General features: G+C 41.1%; 1 protein-coding gene across 5 annotated transcripts in view; it reads left to right on the top strand.

Annotated features, from left to right (window-relative positions):
- The window catches only part of ASB4 (ankyrin repeat and SOCS box containing 4), a 121,755-nt gene that overhangs the window by 99,955 nt on the left and 4,465 nt on the right, over positions 1–17,335 (top strand). For all 5 annotated transcript variants that reach the window (XM_067746365.1, XM_067746367.1, XM_067746366.1 and 2 more), the window contains one exon: positions 2,165–2,655. In XM_067746365.1, the coding sequence (XP_067602466.1) occupies positions 2,165–2,655 (491 nt within the window). The remainder of the gene's footprint in view (positions 1–2,164; positions 2,656–17,335) is intronic.

The raw sequence follows: 17,335 nt of genomic DNA, 5'->3' as shown, positions 1-17,335 counted from the left end.
CAATCTCTAGAACCGTGAACAAATTTCTGTTGTTTGCGGTACTTTGTTACGGCAGCTCTAGGAAACTAATACATTGCATTTTCACATTAAAAAAAATATTTTTTTAAGTTCCCAAGCATTTATGTTTATGGTCTCTAATTTCTTGAATGAATCACAAAATCTAAAATAGAAAAGTAGTCAAATCATCCTACTTTATGTAGTCCCTGGAAAAGTTACACTCAAAGCCACAATTCAAATATAAAAATAAGGCTCTCCTATTCAGAAAAGGAAACTACGCAGTATATCTAGTTGTAGCAAGAGGTCAGGGATTCATTGTAAATGTCCAAGTACATTAAAAAATAAAGGACATGGTTACTTCCAAGTTGGCCTATAAAATTTTCATCCTGACCCTTTGATTCCCTTTCTTACTGGAAATTCTCCAGCATCTGAAGTGACCCTGCATTAGCTTCTGGGAAGACATTCTTATTCACCGCATTTCACTCCAGAGCAAAGAAGTGCTGACCTGAAGGGAGATGTGACCCAGAACTTCTCCAGGGCGGAATACTGATGAACACACAGGGCAGATTGTTGTGAGGGATGAGTTTTACTTATAATTCTGCTTCCTGAAAGTTAGGAGCAGAGATAAGCTCTGAGTTTACAGAGCAATGTGCTTTCAGAAACCTCACTGAGGGGTGGCTTTTTTCTGACACCGAGTAAGCTTGTAGGAGTATTGCCTTTCTTAAATGTGTTCCATATGATCACAGGGTGCCATAAAAAAGGGCATAAAGGAGCAACACACAGAGAACAGATTTTTTAAATTAACAAAATGCAACATTATTTCTCTGTTACTTTCAAGTTTTCAAATATCCAAAGAGAGCAAAGTACAGAAAAAAATTTTTTAGGAAAATAATGACGTAGAATAGCACAGTGGTGAGAGATTTTGAAGCCAGGCTGTCTGCTTTCAAACCTCTGTTCTATTGCTTCTTAGCTTGGTATGGTTATTAGTCTAAAAACAAATTTCTTCATCTGTAAAATCAGGGAAAAAATGCACCTCCTGCAAAGGGTTGCTAGGAAGATTCCATGAGGCAATATGTGAAAAGCATGTAGCTCAGAATGTTGTACATGGCAAGTGCTTAATAAATATTAGTTGCTGGCATAATAATAATAATGATACTAATAAAAGTATTTCCAGATTTATACTTGAAGTAACTATAAAAATTTCCAGTAGATTTGATCACAAAATAGGCCCCCTGGGGTCATTTACCTCACCCCAATTAAACTAGGCTGAGAAGGAAAATTTCAGCTTCTCAAGTTGACCATTCTAGTACTTCCTATCAAACTTCCCTAACTTCCCTATCAAAAAATAAAATTCACTAAGTTTCCTGGTCTGTTAGATAAGTGGGTTGGATTAAATAATTTCTAAGGAGATTTCCAAGCACTAATAATCTGTATTTCTAAACAGTATTTGTCAACCATAAATTGGACGTGTTACATACAGTCTTTAATTGTCTTTCTTTTAATGAGTATTTTATTTTACTAGCTTCTATCCCTTTCCTTTCAAAATATGACCCTTAGTCTAGTTTGGTGTTCAAAGTGTTTTGTGTTTTGTGTTTTTGCCCCAGTTGTATTCCAAAGGAGCCTCACAGACTTCGGCAGCTTAATATTGTCAGTTTTCAGTCAGAGGGCTGAGCAATTTCCATACCACTGAAGTTCCCTTGGGCCAAACATTTAGGTTTAGTTCCCTTGAAAGAAAAGAAAAAGATGATTTTGAAGAAATCTCATCAAGAGACTGAAGACTTTTAAAGCTGCATGTATGAACCTCCAAGATTGTGATATAACCTTCATTTTTAATGATATTTGCTTGGTTATCGGAATCACTTTGTATTTCCAAATCCACCTAGGGGTAGGAACTGTAACTCTAGACAGTGCTCCAGCCTCCCAGCCGAAATCGTTTGCTCTCAGGTCCACTCTCCCATCACCTCAGTACATTTGCTGGTTGTCCAGGAGGTGGCGCTGTTGTTTCAAAGCAGTGGCTTCCATGGGGTCTAGAAATGGAACTTGGAAAAATGGGTGGTATACCGCGGGAGGTTCAAAGGGAAGCAGCGAGAAAAGGCCTGTTTAATGAACCTTGTGGAAAATGACAAAATATGTTTAAATAATTGTCTTCCTCATTCTCCCTTTCTAGGGGCGAACGTGAACATGAAGACCAACAACCAGGATGAGGAGACGCCTTTGCACACGGCTGCCCACTTCGGCCTCCCGGAGCTGGTGGCCTTCTACGTGGAGCACGGGGCCATAGTGGACAGTGTGAACGCCCACATGGAGACCCCACTGGCTATCGCAACCTACTGGGCCCTCCGCTTTAAAGAGCAGGAGTTCAGCAGGGAGCATCACCTCATCTGCCGCATGCTGTTGGACTACAAGGCCGAGGTCAACGCCCGGGATGACGACTTTAAAACTCCGCTCCACAAGGCAGCCTGGAACTGTGACCACGTGCTCATGCACATGATGCTGGAAGCTGGCGCAGAAGCCAATCTCATGGATATCAATGGCTGTGCTGCCATCCAGTATGTGCTGAAGGTCACCTCCGTGCGACCTGCCGCCCAGCCTGAGATCTGCTACCAGCTGCTGTTGAACCATGGGGCAGCTCGAATATACCCTCCACAATTCCACAAGGTGAGGCTGTGTCCTAGGGCACCAAGTGAAGAACTGGGTCGTCAGCAGGGTAATGGGGACGCAAAGGGTGGCTTGGTCTGAAATCTCCAAGTAACTCAAGCTTGTCTGAGGTCTGAGTCTTTGGGCTGCCTCTGATCCACAATCTGACATTCCATTTACACATATAACCCTAGCTATCTCGTCCTAGTCCAAGTTTGTTTGAAATCTGGGGCTAAGAGCAAAGAAGGAGAGCAAGGTAGTAGATAATTTTCCATGTCTTGTGTGAACACCAGTGAACTGGTAGTGGCTTCCTGGGGGACTGAGTGAAAAAGATCAGAAGGCCACTTTAGATCTGCAGGAGAGGTGAATGGTGTGGACACAGGCACCCTCTTGCTGTCTCTTAAGCAGAATGTCTGCTCTAAAGATGATTGAGCCTGCTCTGGAATTAGTTTGTAGACATGAAAGGGCCACTCGGTTTTCTAGTTTAATGAAAGCTAACATTTATTAAGAACTAATAGTCATATTTATTATAATGAATTCTATTTATTAAGCACACTGTTATAAGCATTTTACACTTCTTAATTTAATTTATTTAATTCTGTAACAATCTGATAAGGTAAATAATATCATCACCCCTATTCTATAGAGGAGGAAACTGAGGCACAGAGTAGTTAAGTAATTTGTCTGACCTCAAACAGAGGCAGTGCCAGTATTCAACCTTCGTTCATTTGGTGCTAGTGTTTAGCTTTATACTATAACACTGCACAGCCTTTATTTTAAACAGTATTTAATGATAATCTCTAATGGGCTAGCAGGGACCAGATATTACCAATACTGGCGTGACTAAGACATGGTAACTATCCTCAATTAGCTTAGGAGCTAGTGAGAGAGACAAACATACAAAGAGATAACTTTAATATTCCGTGGTAAATGACAAGGTAGAGGAATAAAGGGTTCTCTAGGCACATGGAAGAGAGAGAGTCTTGCATTAGGTTGATGACGGTCATTAATTTGGAAACCAAAATGCATTTCACCTTAAAGAAATCAAATGATAATTTACCTAGGATCTCACTCATTTAAAAAAAATTAATTAACACGCAGTAGAGGAGTTTTATGTATAAACCAGCTAACTAATGTAGGGTCACAGAAAGCTAGTTGATAGAAGTTTTACTAAATTCACAGCCAAGTTCTACCTCCTACCTTGGTAAAATGTCAGAGACTTGTCTGAAGTCCTGCAGTGTGAAGTTTAGTTGAAAGAAAAGTTCCACTAAAGAATTTAAGGGGAGAACACTCAGAAAATTCCAGATAGACAACCCACAGAAAGTTCCAATGTAGACATGATGAGTTCAATGATTTATGTTATCTCAGTAAGGAATTTTCTCTTGGTTGTCAGTGTTTTAATGAAAGATTAAGTAATTTTTTTCCTTAAAATTGTATGTAATACTCATAATATCCTGGAACTTCAATTTTATAGAAAATTTCAAAAGATTATATTGATTAGGAATAGGATAACAAATAATAGTGTTACAATAATGTCCTTTGTTGAGCTCTAAATAGGCTGATACATATTATTTAATTTTATTTTATAATAATCTCTGAGGCAGGGGCTGGCATTATCCTCATTTAAAAGGTGATAGAATTCAGATATTTTCCTAAAGTCACACAGAGTAAGTGGTCAAGTTCATTCATTCATTTATTTAACAAGTATTCACTGAGCACTACTTTGTGCCAGGAACTGTTCTAGGAGTTGGAGATAGAGCAATGAACCAAACAAAGGCCTTCATGGAAGACACTTTCTAGTGGGAGACAGTGGGAAAAACAAAACAACAAACTAATAAATATACTCTGATATGTTAAGTGCTCTGGAGACAAGTAAAGCAAGGTAAAGATAATAATAGAATGTGGGCTTTCTTTGGTGTTTATATATGTGCTGTTTTACAAAGGCTAATTAGAGAAAACGAGCATATGAAGGAGCAAGTCATGTGAATAGCTGGGGGTGGGCAGGGGTGGTGGTGGGGGGAGCATTCTAGATATAAGGAAAACCAGGTGCAGAGGTCCTGAGGTAGGAGAGGACTAAACATGTCTGAGGAAGCCAGAGTGCCTGAAGTGGGGTGAGAAAGGAGGAGGAGAAGTCAGAGAAGCATGAGGGTGATTTGCAGACCATATATATGACCCTGTAGACTGTGCTGATATCCTTGGTTTTTTATTCTGAATGAGAGAGTAAGTCACTGAAGGATTTTGAGTGAGGGGAAAAAAAGTCTGATTTATGTTCCAAAAAGTTCCTTTTGACTGCCTTTTGGAGAATAACTCTACGAGGGAGAGGGGCAAAGGCAGTACAGTTATCTAGATAAGAGATAAGGGTGGCTTAGACCCACAGTGGAAGTGGGGTAGAGAGAGAGGAGAAGTGACCAGAGGACTGGGCTATGGGGCACTCCAACTAGAGTTTGGGTAGATGAAAAGGAATCAGTGAAGGAAACTGTAGAAAGTCCTTGAGCTAGGAGGAGAATCAAGATGGAATGTTTTCCTGGAATCCAAGATAGAACATGAGGAAGGAAGATATGGAATCAGCTGGGTTGAATATAGGTGGCATTTCAAATAAGATGAGGGCTAAGAAGTTGCCATTGGACTAGACAACATGGATTTTATTGGGAACCTCAGCAAGAGTGATTTTTGTGGATCACTGGTGAGAAAAGGTTAATTAAAGTGGATTCAAAGGAAAAAGGGATAAAAGGAAGTGAAAACAGTGAGCGGTTTGAGGCATTTTCTTGTAATGCAAGAGTAGCTAGAAGGGAATGATGGCTGATATGTTTGTTGGCTGATGGGAGTGTTCTAGGAAGGGGAGAAAATTTGCTGCAGGTAATTATTGGAGCGCCATCTTGAAGATGGGATCTAGTGCACAAATGGAGGTGTTGGTCTTAGTAACAGACAGTTCATGCATCATAGCAGGAGGGAAGGCAGCGCCTGTGTGCCCAGATGCAGGGCTGTTGGTAGATATGTTAATGAGAGTTTATACAAGTACTCTTATGATTGCTTCTATTTTCTCAGTAAAGAATGAGAAGTGGTTGGAGAAGAGGTTTGAAGACTTAAGGGCAAAGGTGAAGGTGTGAGATGTTTACCTTGGGGAGCAAATGGACTTGGGAAGTGTAATAGGATTGCTGGGTGGCTCAAGCCCATTAAAAGTTAATAGTCATATGTTTGATTCAGAATGTGGTCTGTCTGACTCCTGAACCTAAGCCCTTAGATTTAGCAGCTTCTGCTGTGTTTTATGACATTGCCCAGGAAATGTATTTAAACCTAAAGGATCACAACACAAGAAGAGACCTAAAGAGGTCATTTTGTTTAATTCTCAAGGCTCTAGGCAGAAATAGTGCTCTTGTTGTATTTGCAAATCTCCATGAAGGCAGATTCTACAGCACTCCCTTCCTTGGGTGTCTCTTTGATTTTGGAACACCGCCCCCTCCCACCCCTGAGTCCCTCCTGAGTCCCTCCCACTTTTTTTTCTTTTTGGTAAATATTCGAAACTAATCCTCTGCTGCTTATTCCTGACCTGGAATAACTCATATGCATCCTATTAAATCCTTAAATCTCCGTATCAGTTTGTACCTAAGGCTTCTCTTTTTTCCCAAACCAAATTTTATATTTCTCCCAAGTTTTTAGCTGTTACTTGTTTTTGCCTCTGGATCTTGGTCAAGGTATGTCTGAAAAGGTCGAGAATTAGGACAACGCTTAACCCTTATATTTTCTCTATAAATTTTGAGGAAAGACTGCTACCTAAATGGCTTGAAAATATATTCATGAAATCTACTGTTGAAGGTAGTTGTTTGACCTCAGTTGTTAATTCTCACCTTCCTTGCAATTTTCTCATTGATCAGTAGGCTTTGGAATTTTAAAATACTTTTTCATGCTAAGGTTGGATCGAAGGAATATTTTCTTACTTGAACTGTTATACATATTTCAGCCTTAGAAATAAAATCAAATGGTTATATTCTATGAAAAATTCAGCAACTTTTATTTAAAGTACAGTGATCCATAGCTTTTAGCTATGAATATCTACTGCTTAGTTTGCATCCATTTTCTGGATCATACACACTGGTATCTAGATTTGGCTGAAACAATAGATATTAACAATCTCTAGAGTGAGTATACAACCCAGCATTTTAAATTACACGTGAAGGGCTTCCCTGGTGGCGCAGTGGTTGGCAGTCCGCCTGCCGATGCTAGGGGACGCGGGTTCGTGCCCCGGTCTGGGGGGATCCCACATGCCGCGGAGCGGCTGGGCCCATGAGCCATGGCCACTGGGCCTGCGCATCCGGAGCCTGTGCTCCGCAACGGGAGAGGCCACGGCAGTGAGAGGCCTGCGTACCGCGAAAAAAATAAAATAATAAAAAATAAAAATAAATTACATATGAAATGGTTCCTATTTAAAAATTTTACCTCTGCTTTATCACTCATAACTCATTCATTCTAGACTTGCCATGCTATGCATGTCAAGAATAAAGAAGCATGGAATTTGGAGGGGGATGTCAAACAAATTTGGGTCCTGCCACTCACCTAAGAGTGTGATTTTGAATAAATTACTTGCTTCTTGAGCCTAAATTTCCTTCCCTGTGAAATGGATATACTCTTATGCCTTGGCAATAGTATGCAGACCAGGTCCTTCACTAGAAAGAAATTAATGTTACTCATAGCACACCACAGATATACTCAGAGCCCAGAGGATGGTGCCAAACATTTTCTTACTCTTTCTGGAGTCACTGTCAGTCCTCACAAAGTCTCCCCCCCAATTCCTCACCTCAGCCTTCATCCTGCATCTATAAATATCTCTTCTTTGGACTACCTCCCCTTTTTTCTCTACCCACATCTCTCTAGAGTGGTCATTCTTCATAGTGGGACTTCTAGAAGACAAACAATCGATCTCTTTCTAATACAGCTCACTTCATAATGCATAATTTTGTGTATATTTATGCTGTAAGGCTACCTTCCTTCCAGGGAAGAGGGTAGAGAAGGACAGAGGGCATGGATAATAATATCCTTCTCCTAAGGTTGTTCTGAGAATGAAACAAGATAATATTTAAGAAGTGTTTACCATGACTTCCCTGGCTGTCCAGTTGTTAAGACTTCACCTTTCAATACAGGGGGTGCAGGTTCAATCCCTGGTTGGGGAGCTAAGATCCCACATGCCTCACGGCCAAAAAAGCAAAACATAAAACAGAAGCAATATTGTAACAAATTCAACGAAGACTTTAAAAATGGTCCACATCAAAAAAATCTTTCTTAAAAAAAAGGAAGTGTTTATCATTTCTGGTCATGGCAACCTTTAAACAAAAGATGACTATAACTGTTATCATTACATATCTGTTGAGCAGTAGAATCCGTGCTCCTGGGCCTGGTTTACCCACAGGGGCCTTTCCAACCAGGAGAGACAATGTGTGAGAATGCCCAGAGATTAAATGTTGAGTTTTACTCTGAAGCCCCCTGGTGGTTGACTATGGATGAAACAGGTCTCTGCAAAAGTAAGTAAAATACCCTCTCCCCATTCCCCTGTAAGAGCCACTTAAGGGTTTGGGCTGCTGCTGTCCTCCCCAGGAGCGTGGTGCTGGTGGGGTGGAGCCACAGGTGACTCTGGACTGTGGAGGGTGAGGCTGGTCCTGGAGGCTTGCTTCCTCCTGGCTCACAGGTGAAGGGAAGCGGCTCCTGCAAGGCTCCGCATGGGGCTGCTGATCTGGAGAGCAGCAGTGGTCAAGCTAGGAGCGCACCTGCCTCCCCTTCCGAAGACGTTCCCAAGGGTGTTCATCGTTTCTCCCTCATCAGTTTTAGAGTCAACGTGGTCTTCACCAATCAGGAAGGATCTTTAAAGTTCCCAACCTCAAACAATTGCTTCTTCAAAGACATGCCCTCTGCCTGATTCCTAAAGATTTCTTTCACTTCCTTGCCAAACTTACTTGGCTAGACCTCTGGTATAATAGAATGAAAGCACTTCCTTCTGGGATTGGAGAGCACAAGCATTTGAAAACTTTACTTTTAGAAAGAAATCCTATCACAATGTTATCTGTGGAGCTGGGGAGTGTAACTGTATTAAAAGCACTGAACTAGAGACATTGCCTTCGTGAACCCCTGCAGCTTATTGTGCACAAAGGATTGGTAGCTATTCTGGCCTCCCTGTGGCTCTGGGCAGCAGAACACCCCTCCCCTGGAGATGCAAGTTCTTGAGGTTTGTGGGACAATTATGATGAAAAACTGCATTGAAAGTGAAGTTAGTGCTTTTTAAAGACGTGCCAGACTAGGGGCAATAGGCCTTTAAATGGATTTTCTGTTCCTGCAAGAAGTCTTGCAAATGTGAGGAAGGCCCCAGGTCCTGTTCACAAAGGCAGTTCTCTGAGAGATAACGGCGAGGAGGGGTAGGAACAGGGGCTTAGTAACCATGGATATGAATTCTAGCTTGGCCATTTACTTGCTGTGTGATTTTGAAGTCCCTTAATCTCTCAGATCCAAGAGAAAATGAAGAGAAAAATATCAACTTTTCAGGATTGTCTGAGGAGTGAGTAAGACATGTAAATCACTGAGACTAGTAGGTGCTCAACAAAATCATTTCCTTTCCTCCTCCTCCCAAAATGTACTCTTGGTCCATTGTAGGAGTCTTTCCTACCAGCCTTACTTTGGTGGCTCTACTCTCCTGTAGAATAGTATACAATTATGTGTTCCAGGGAACACTCTATCCACAGTTACCATCTTCTCATTCAGTTCTGTTTTGCTCCTCTGAGCTCCTCTAGGTTGGCTGTATGCTAAAGAGATTTAAGATTCAGTTGGCTACTGGTGGATGGTTGGTACTTTAAACATTTTTGTTGCTACCCAATAGACTATATAACAGAACTGGCCCCCTTCCAAAGGAAAACTAAAGAAAAACTATTCAATTTACTATGCAGATGCTATAAAGTGATTTAGAACAACTACTTCACAACCCAACTTTCCAATGAGAAAGTCATCTTTACGCAAGTAAATGACTGACTCATTTATCCAGAAGATAAAGTGATTTGTTCTCTTGTGGATGGGGAATTCAGTTTCCTTATTTACAAGGAACAAGGTCAGAGCTGAAGATGCTGTCTTCCACATACAAAGCAAATTTGTAGAGGGTGTATTTCACTGAAAGCTGATGTATAAATTACATAAGGGAAAAAAAAGAATTATAGGGTCTGCAATTGCTTTTCAAGGTACAAAAGGACATTTGATTTTTTTTTCTCTCAGCATAATTCAGAAGGAAGTGACACCCCAGGAACCAAGATTGGGTTTTCTTGTAGAGCAAGAAAGACGTTTTTCTAGGGGAGGGAAAGGTATGTGAAAATTTCGGGGAGGTAAAGATGATTTCTGCCGTTGAACAGTTCTGTATATGAAGCCCAGGGTATAAGCAGTCTCTTTGATCATAAAGTACCTTTCTGCACACAAATATATCAATATAAAAGGGCAGAGGTAGCTTTAGATTTTCTCTGGTGAAGTGGCTTACAGGTGGCACTTGCACTGGAAGGGTGGCAGGGAGATTTATCTTGAATCTGTTTTCTAATTTATGCTTTTAGGGGTCAGATGATGAGGGGAAGGGTCTTAAGGTCTCTCCAGTTGCCACCACTACCTTTTGTCCAATTGTTCTTCTAGGAGGGGAGAATAGAGACCCCAGAGATGCACAGAAGGCGAAGGTCATTGAGCCTTTTCTGTTTCCCAGGTTTACAAAGAAGCAGCAGAAGCTTCTGCCTTCTGAGTCCACCAGTCCTTCCTCATTTGATAGTCAATGTTCCTGGGAGTCATCATAGAGTGATTATTTAGAGTTTGCTGTCTCTTAAGGGTCTCTTTTTGTTGTTGCCTGGTGAAATAGTTGCTGAGGCCTGAAGAAGGCATGATCAGCTGTCTTCGTTCTGGAAGCTAGGCATGTCGGTTAAGAGAGCTGGGAGTGTCAGGCTAAAAGGAACCTTTCCTGCTGTGAGAACCGTCTTCTGTCAGCAGAAAATTTGCTAGTCAGTGTCAGCAAAACCTAATGTGGCAGTGGGAGCTTTGGACTTTGTGCATCTGAAGACTGAAGGTTAAGAACTACTCAATTTTTTTTATCCTAATGAAAGGTTATCTCCAGGTGATATATGGGAGTGTGCCAGGTGCAAATTGAAGCACCATATGTGTGAAGTTGGGCTCCTGAACTATGAATGAATTATATTCCTGTATACATAACTTGGTTTGAACTGTTTCTGAATAGGGGCTGGGAATAGGGTTGCCAAACAAAATACAGGATGCTCTATTAAATTTGAAATTCATCACTAATAAGTAATTTTTAGTATAAATATGTCCCATGCAATATTGGGGCCATATTTATACTAAAAATTATTTGTTGTCTGTCTGAAATTCGAATTTACCTGGTAACCTACATTATTATTTGCTAAACCTGGAAACCCTAGTTGGGAAGTAAATAATGTGTTACAGGAGGAGAGTAACTTTTAGCCACACCTCCTCTGTGTACAAGGTTTTGGCAGGAAGGGGGAGGTAAGGAATACCTAGGGACAGATTACCTGTATTGGGTAGGTGGGCAATGTGTCTTTAAACATAACCAGTGTGGTTTCCGTGAAGAGTGAGTGTAGCCCGGGAATTAATGCAGAGCACAGGTCAGTTTTCTGAGTGGACACTTAAACCATGTGCAGAGCCTCATTACAAGCTTCTGACTTTCCCATGCTCTCTGTTTTCAAAATTCCAGTACAAGTATATTCTTGATTCAGGCCTTGGATTAATTTCAGCTGTCATCTCTGTCCTGGTAACTCTTAAATTTAAATCTTCATTTTGGATTACTCATCTGATTTCCAGCATACTTTTCAACATGGCTCATCCTTCTAGAAAGAATATATCTGGAGGTCTTTAGAGAAGGATGTGTATAGAGGTCTGATGGATACTATTTTCATATAATTAGCAACATCTTTGCATTAGAAAGGGAATTATTTCGAACTTTCAACAAAATCCAGCCTATAATTACTATAATGATAATAGTAAAGAGTGGGATTTTTTTAACATCTTTATTGGAGTATAATTGCTTTACAATGGTGTGTTAGTTTCTGCTTTATAACAAAGTGAATCAGTTATACATATACATATGTTCCCATATCTCTTCCCTCTTGTGTCTCCCTCCCTACCACCCTCCCTATCCCACCCCTCTAGGTGGTCACAAACCACTTAGCTGATCTCCTTGTGCTATGCGGCTGCTTCCCACTAGCTATCTATTTTACGTTTGGTAGTGTATATATGTCCATGCTACTCTCTCACTTTGTCACAGCTTACCCTTCCCCCTCCCCATATCCTCAAGTCCATGCTCTAGTAGATCTGAGTCTTTATTCCTGTCTTACCCCTAGGTTCTTCATGACCTTTTTTTTTTTCTTCTTAGATTCCATATATATGTGTTAGCATACGGTATTTGTCTTTCTCTTTCTGACTTACTTCACTCTGTATGACAGACTCTAGGTCCATCCATCTCACTACAAATAACTCAATTTCGTTTCTTTTTATGGCTGAGTAATATTCCATTGTATATATGTACCACATCTTCTTTATCCATTCATCTGTTGATGGACAGTTAGGTTGCTTCCATGTCCTGGCTATTGTAAATAGAGCTGCAATGAACATTTTGGTACATGACTCTTTTTGAATTATGGTTTTCTCAGGGTATATGCCCAGTAGTGGGATTGCTGGGTCATATGGTAGTTCTATTTGTAGTTTTTTAAGGAACCTCCATACTGTTCTCCACAGTGGCTGTATCAATTTATATTCCCACCAACAGTGCAAGAGTGTTCCCTTTTCTCCACACCCTCTCCAGCATTTATTGTTTCTAGATTTTTTTTTTTTTTTTTTGGTACAAGGGCCTCTCACTGTTGTGGCCTCTCCCGTTGCGGAGCACAGGCTCCGGACGCGCAGGCTCAGTGGCCATGGCTCACGGGCCCAGCTGCTCTGCGGCACGTGGGATCTTCCCGGACCGGGGCACAAACCCGCGTCCCCTGCATCAGCAGGTGGACTCTCAACCACTGTGCCACCAAGGAAGCCCCTGTTTCTAGATTTTTTGATGATGGCCATTCTGACCAGTGTGAGATGATATCTCATTGTAGTTTTGATTTGCATTTCTCTAATGATTAATGATGTTGAGCATTCTTTCATGTGTTTGTTGGCAATCTGTATATCTTTGTAAAGAGTGTTTCTTGTTCTAAATACCTGTACAATAGGATCTGTGTCTTTAAACCATTCATTTCACTGGTCCTTACTTAAGGATTAAAATAAGATCATCAGAATATATTTGAAAGAGCACTAAACTCAGATGAAGACCTAAAACCATGCTTTCTCTTACTGTGTGCCTCTCTGGGTTTCAATTTCCTCATCTCCAAGTTAGGGGGATTAGATAATTCCTAGGCTCCTTTGCAACTCTAACAGTCTATGATGCTCTTATGGTAGTTTATAAACTAGTGTTCAGAGCAATTAGTCAGCCTCAGGTTTTGTCTGTCTCTTTTGCATAGAGCTACATATCTGCCATCCTCATCCCAACTGCAGAGAACAGAGCAGCCCCATTTGCCTCAATTTCCCAAGACCAAGGTTCTGGAAAAATTACCTGCCCACCTTGACCATCTTGTACCCATGGAGAAATCCTTCTAGTTATACTTTCCATATACTCAGAAATGCTGACTCTAACTCTTCAGAGGTCCCACAGCAATGGATGTCTAACTCCAGCCCACCTGCTTATCCCCTTAGGGATTACTCTTTATTTAAGTAGACCTGGCTGAAAAAGCCATTGTCAGCAGGTCAGCTTTGTGCACTGTACCCAGACCATGTATGTGAATGGATCGTCTCATTAAACAAGTATTTATGTTGTGCCCATTTGGACCTAGCCACTGGGCAGGATGGTTCTGATGCCTTCACTGGTTTGGAGCTTCAATATACACATTTAGTCTGCAATGGCTTATGACTGCACTTTTTAAATTCGGGGACAATTAAAAGGAGTTGTGTGCTAGAGTTTGGCTCACAGTAGCTCACGAGAGCTGATTGTTAAATTATCAGGAATTTTGTAAGCTGATTGTTAAATGCAACGATTTTTAAAAATTAAGTCATATAAACCTACAACATGGGGCTTCCCTGATGGCGCAGTGGTTGAGAGTCCGCCTGCCGATGCAGGGGACACGGGTTGGTGCCCCGGTCTGGGAAGATCCCACATGCCGCGGAGCCGCTGGGCCCGTGAGCCATGGCCGCTGAGCCTGCGCGTCCGGAACCTGTGCTCCGCAACGGGAGAGGCCACAACAGTGAGAGGCCCGAGTACCACAAAAAAAAAAAAAAAGACCTGCAACAAAGTATACTAAAAACAAAGGTAATAAATATTCAAAACACACTACCTGCCAATTATTTTACTCTACATATCTATGCTCCTGATATTATTTGCATATATTGGATCTATATGGTGGAAACACTATATAATGATGTTACTATACATATCTTCCCCACCATACATTCAGGGACCTCAAATAGGCCATGATGCAACTGTTTACACCACGGAAATCAGCAAATGCTACCAATCAGACCTTAACTTATTGCTTTGTTGATGTCTAGACTTCAGAAATTGATGGAGAGAATGTTACTAATGTAGATTAAACTTAAAAATTTGTAGTGTGTGGTGTCTGTAGCTATTACATTGTGAATAGTACAAAAAATTGAGAAATATCCTTCCAATATTCAAAAAACTATTAAGCGCTTCCACATAGAAGTTACTTATGTCATTGATGAGTGAGTGAGTTTCCAATATATGTCTTCATTGTTTCACATTTGTGAAACAGTTACTCCTTAATGTAATAAAAATGTCAACCAATGTAAACATAGGAACTACATGCACGCTTCAGTTGTAGACACAGGTTGGCTATGAATACAACTCATATCGATACAAAATTGATAAAAAAATCAGTGATAGCATTCTTAGAGTACCAACTGGCTATATGGAATAGGAAATAAATTATATTGGGTATTTTATTATTTGTAAATTGAGGGCTTCACATTCTTTATATTAGCAAAACTTATAATATACTTATAAACATATATACATACAGTCTTTTTTTTTTTTTTTTTTAACAAAATGCCTGTTGTTGAACATTTTCTAGTACACCATTGACTCAAACCTCTATTCGGTAGAGCCCCTTCTGGTTGCTCTATTAGTTGGGGCTGACACAGTCCTCAGGTGAGGCCATGCCTCCTGAGGCCAGGCCATATGATCATCTCAATAGATGCAGGAAAAGCCTTTGATAAAATTCAACATCCATTTATGGTAAAAACTCTCCAGAAAGAGGTCATAGCGGGAACATACCACAACATAATAAAGGCCATATACAGCAAACCCACAGCTAATATCATACTCAACAGTGAAAAGCTGAAAGCATTTCCTATAAGATCAGGAACAAGAGAAGGATGCCCACTCTCACCATTTTATTTTATTTTATTTTATTTTATTTTATTTATTTATTTTTGGCTGTGTTGGGTGTTCATTGCTGTGAGCGGGCTTTCTCTAGCTGTGGCGAGCGGGGGCTACTCTTTGTTGCGGTGCGCGGGCTTCTCATTGTGGTGGCTTCTCTTGTTGCGGAGCATGGGCGCTAGGCACACGGGCTTCAGTAGTTGTGGCTGGTGGGCTCTAGAGCACAGGCTCAGTAGTTGTAGCGCATGGGCTTAGTTGCTCCACAGCATGTGGGATCTTCCCGGACCAGGGCTCGAACCCATGTCCCCTGCATTGGCAGGTGGCTTCTTAACCACTGCGCCACCAGGAAAGCCCCTCACCATTTTTATTCAACATGTTTTTGACTTTTGGAGTCACACAGACCTGAGTTTGAATCCTATCTCTGTCATTTACTAGCTAAATACCCTTGTTTAAATTCTCTCACCCTTTGATTTTAAATCTGTAAAGTGGAGATAATTATACGACTAACCTCATAGGTTGTCTGAAGATTTAGCAAGCTAAACATGCAAAGATTTAACGCAGGCCCTGGCACATGATAAGTCCTCAAAAAATGGTAGCTGTAATTTTTTTCCTTCATCCTCTCTCCTGCCTATTAGGATGCATCAAGCTTCAGACCATGGTTCTCTACCTTTTCCGTTTATATCCATTTAGCGTATGATTGACCTAACCAGCACATTCCTTGATGATGCACAGATCTCCCTCTCCATCTTGACCTTCTCATTAGAGCATCCATCATGCACATTTTTAACTGACATTAGGACATAACATAGGAAATATCCTCCTGCTCATTATCTGACCGTCCTCAAATTAGTATGCCCTTCCTATTTCCTCATTTCCATCGGTGGTACCCCTATTTGTACTTGATCTTAGGCTTCAGAGTTGCAGTCTTTACTCCCTATATCTGATTAGTCATTAAACCCTACTTATTCTTTCTCACAGCTTCGGTTCTCGTGACTAATGGTGAAGCTAGCTGAGAAGCCGTTTGGTGCACTCCCATTCAGCCTCCTCAGGGCTCCCTGCCCTTGATATCCTTGTTTTTCCCTTTGTGCTTTTGCTCATGGTACTCAATGGACACTGATGATCTTTAAGTTAGCCTCTTATTATTTACTGAATTATATTGCTCTGAACTCTGAAATACCTATGTCTTTTATCTTCAACTGGGTTGTAAATTCCTTGAAGACAGAAGCAGGGCATAAACTCAGAATTACTGTCACAGTGCTAAACGCAGTGCTCAATAAAGGTTTCCCAATGGAATGAATTGATTGAATATAACCCTTTCTTATTAAGAATACATAATAGCTTCCTATTGCCTATTAAGTCAATCCCAAGCTCTTCAGACTGGCCTTCCAGGTGTACTGTCAGCTGACTCCATCTTACCTGCTCTTAACTTTAGTTCTTTCCTGACATGGGCCCTTCATTCAGGTGACCTTGGTGCACACACACACATACACACAACTGGGTATTAAAATACTCATCCTTCTGTCTCAGTTTTGCCTGAAGTCCCAAGACATTGGGTACTTACCACCTCACATTGAAAAATGCAATGCTAGACCACCCTGGATGTTGGAGTTAGAGTTCAGTCAAACTCTTTCCCTGGAGGTAGGAGACAAGGTGTGTAAACGTTCCAATCCTCTAATGAAGGATTTGTCTTTCCAGTAACCAGTCCACCTAATGAAGCTCTCTAGGAGCCCCATTAAGACTCACTTCATTAGCATAATTGAAATGGTGGAAAGGAGCTCTTTGTCAAGAACCAGAGGCAAAGACCAAACATGTATTTCTTATTATACCACACCCACAAATACCTCCTTTCCAACTGCAGCTTGAAACAAGCCTAGGCTATGGGAGAGGAGAAACTTTTAAATAAAATTTGGAGTTTCAATTATTCAACTAAAATGGACATTTTTATTACTGAAATGACATTTTTCTCCTATCTAGAGTGACTGGAGTACTTTTTATTATTAAAAATTAAGTAGAGGGCTTCCTTGGTGGCGCAGTGGTTGAGAGTCCGCCTGCCGATGCAGGGGACACGGGTTCGTGCCCCGGTCCGGGAAGATCCCACATGCCGCAGAGCGGCTGGGCCCGTGAGCCATGGCCGGAGCCTGTGCTCCGCAACGGGAGAGGCCACAACAGTGAGAGGCCCGCGTACAGCAAAAAAGAAAAGAAAAAGAAAGAAGAAAAATTAAGTAGAAACAGGTGTGAGTCCTGCCTGAG

This window comes from Pseudorca crassidens, chromosome 8 (genome assembly GCF_039906515.1).
Source record: "Pseudorca crassidens isolate mPseCra1 chromosome 8, mPseCra1.hap1, whole genome shotgun sequence".
In the NCBI taxonomy this organism is placed as follows: Eukaryota; Metazoa; Chordata; class Mammalia; order Artiodactyla; family Delphinidae; genus Pseudorca; species Pseudorca crassidens.
This window is presented reverse-complemented; position numbering and strand designations above follow the sequence as displayed.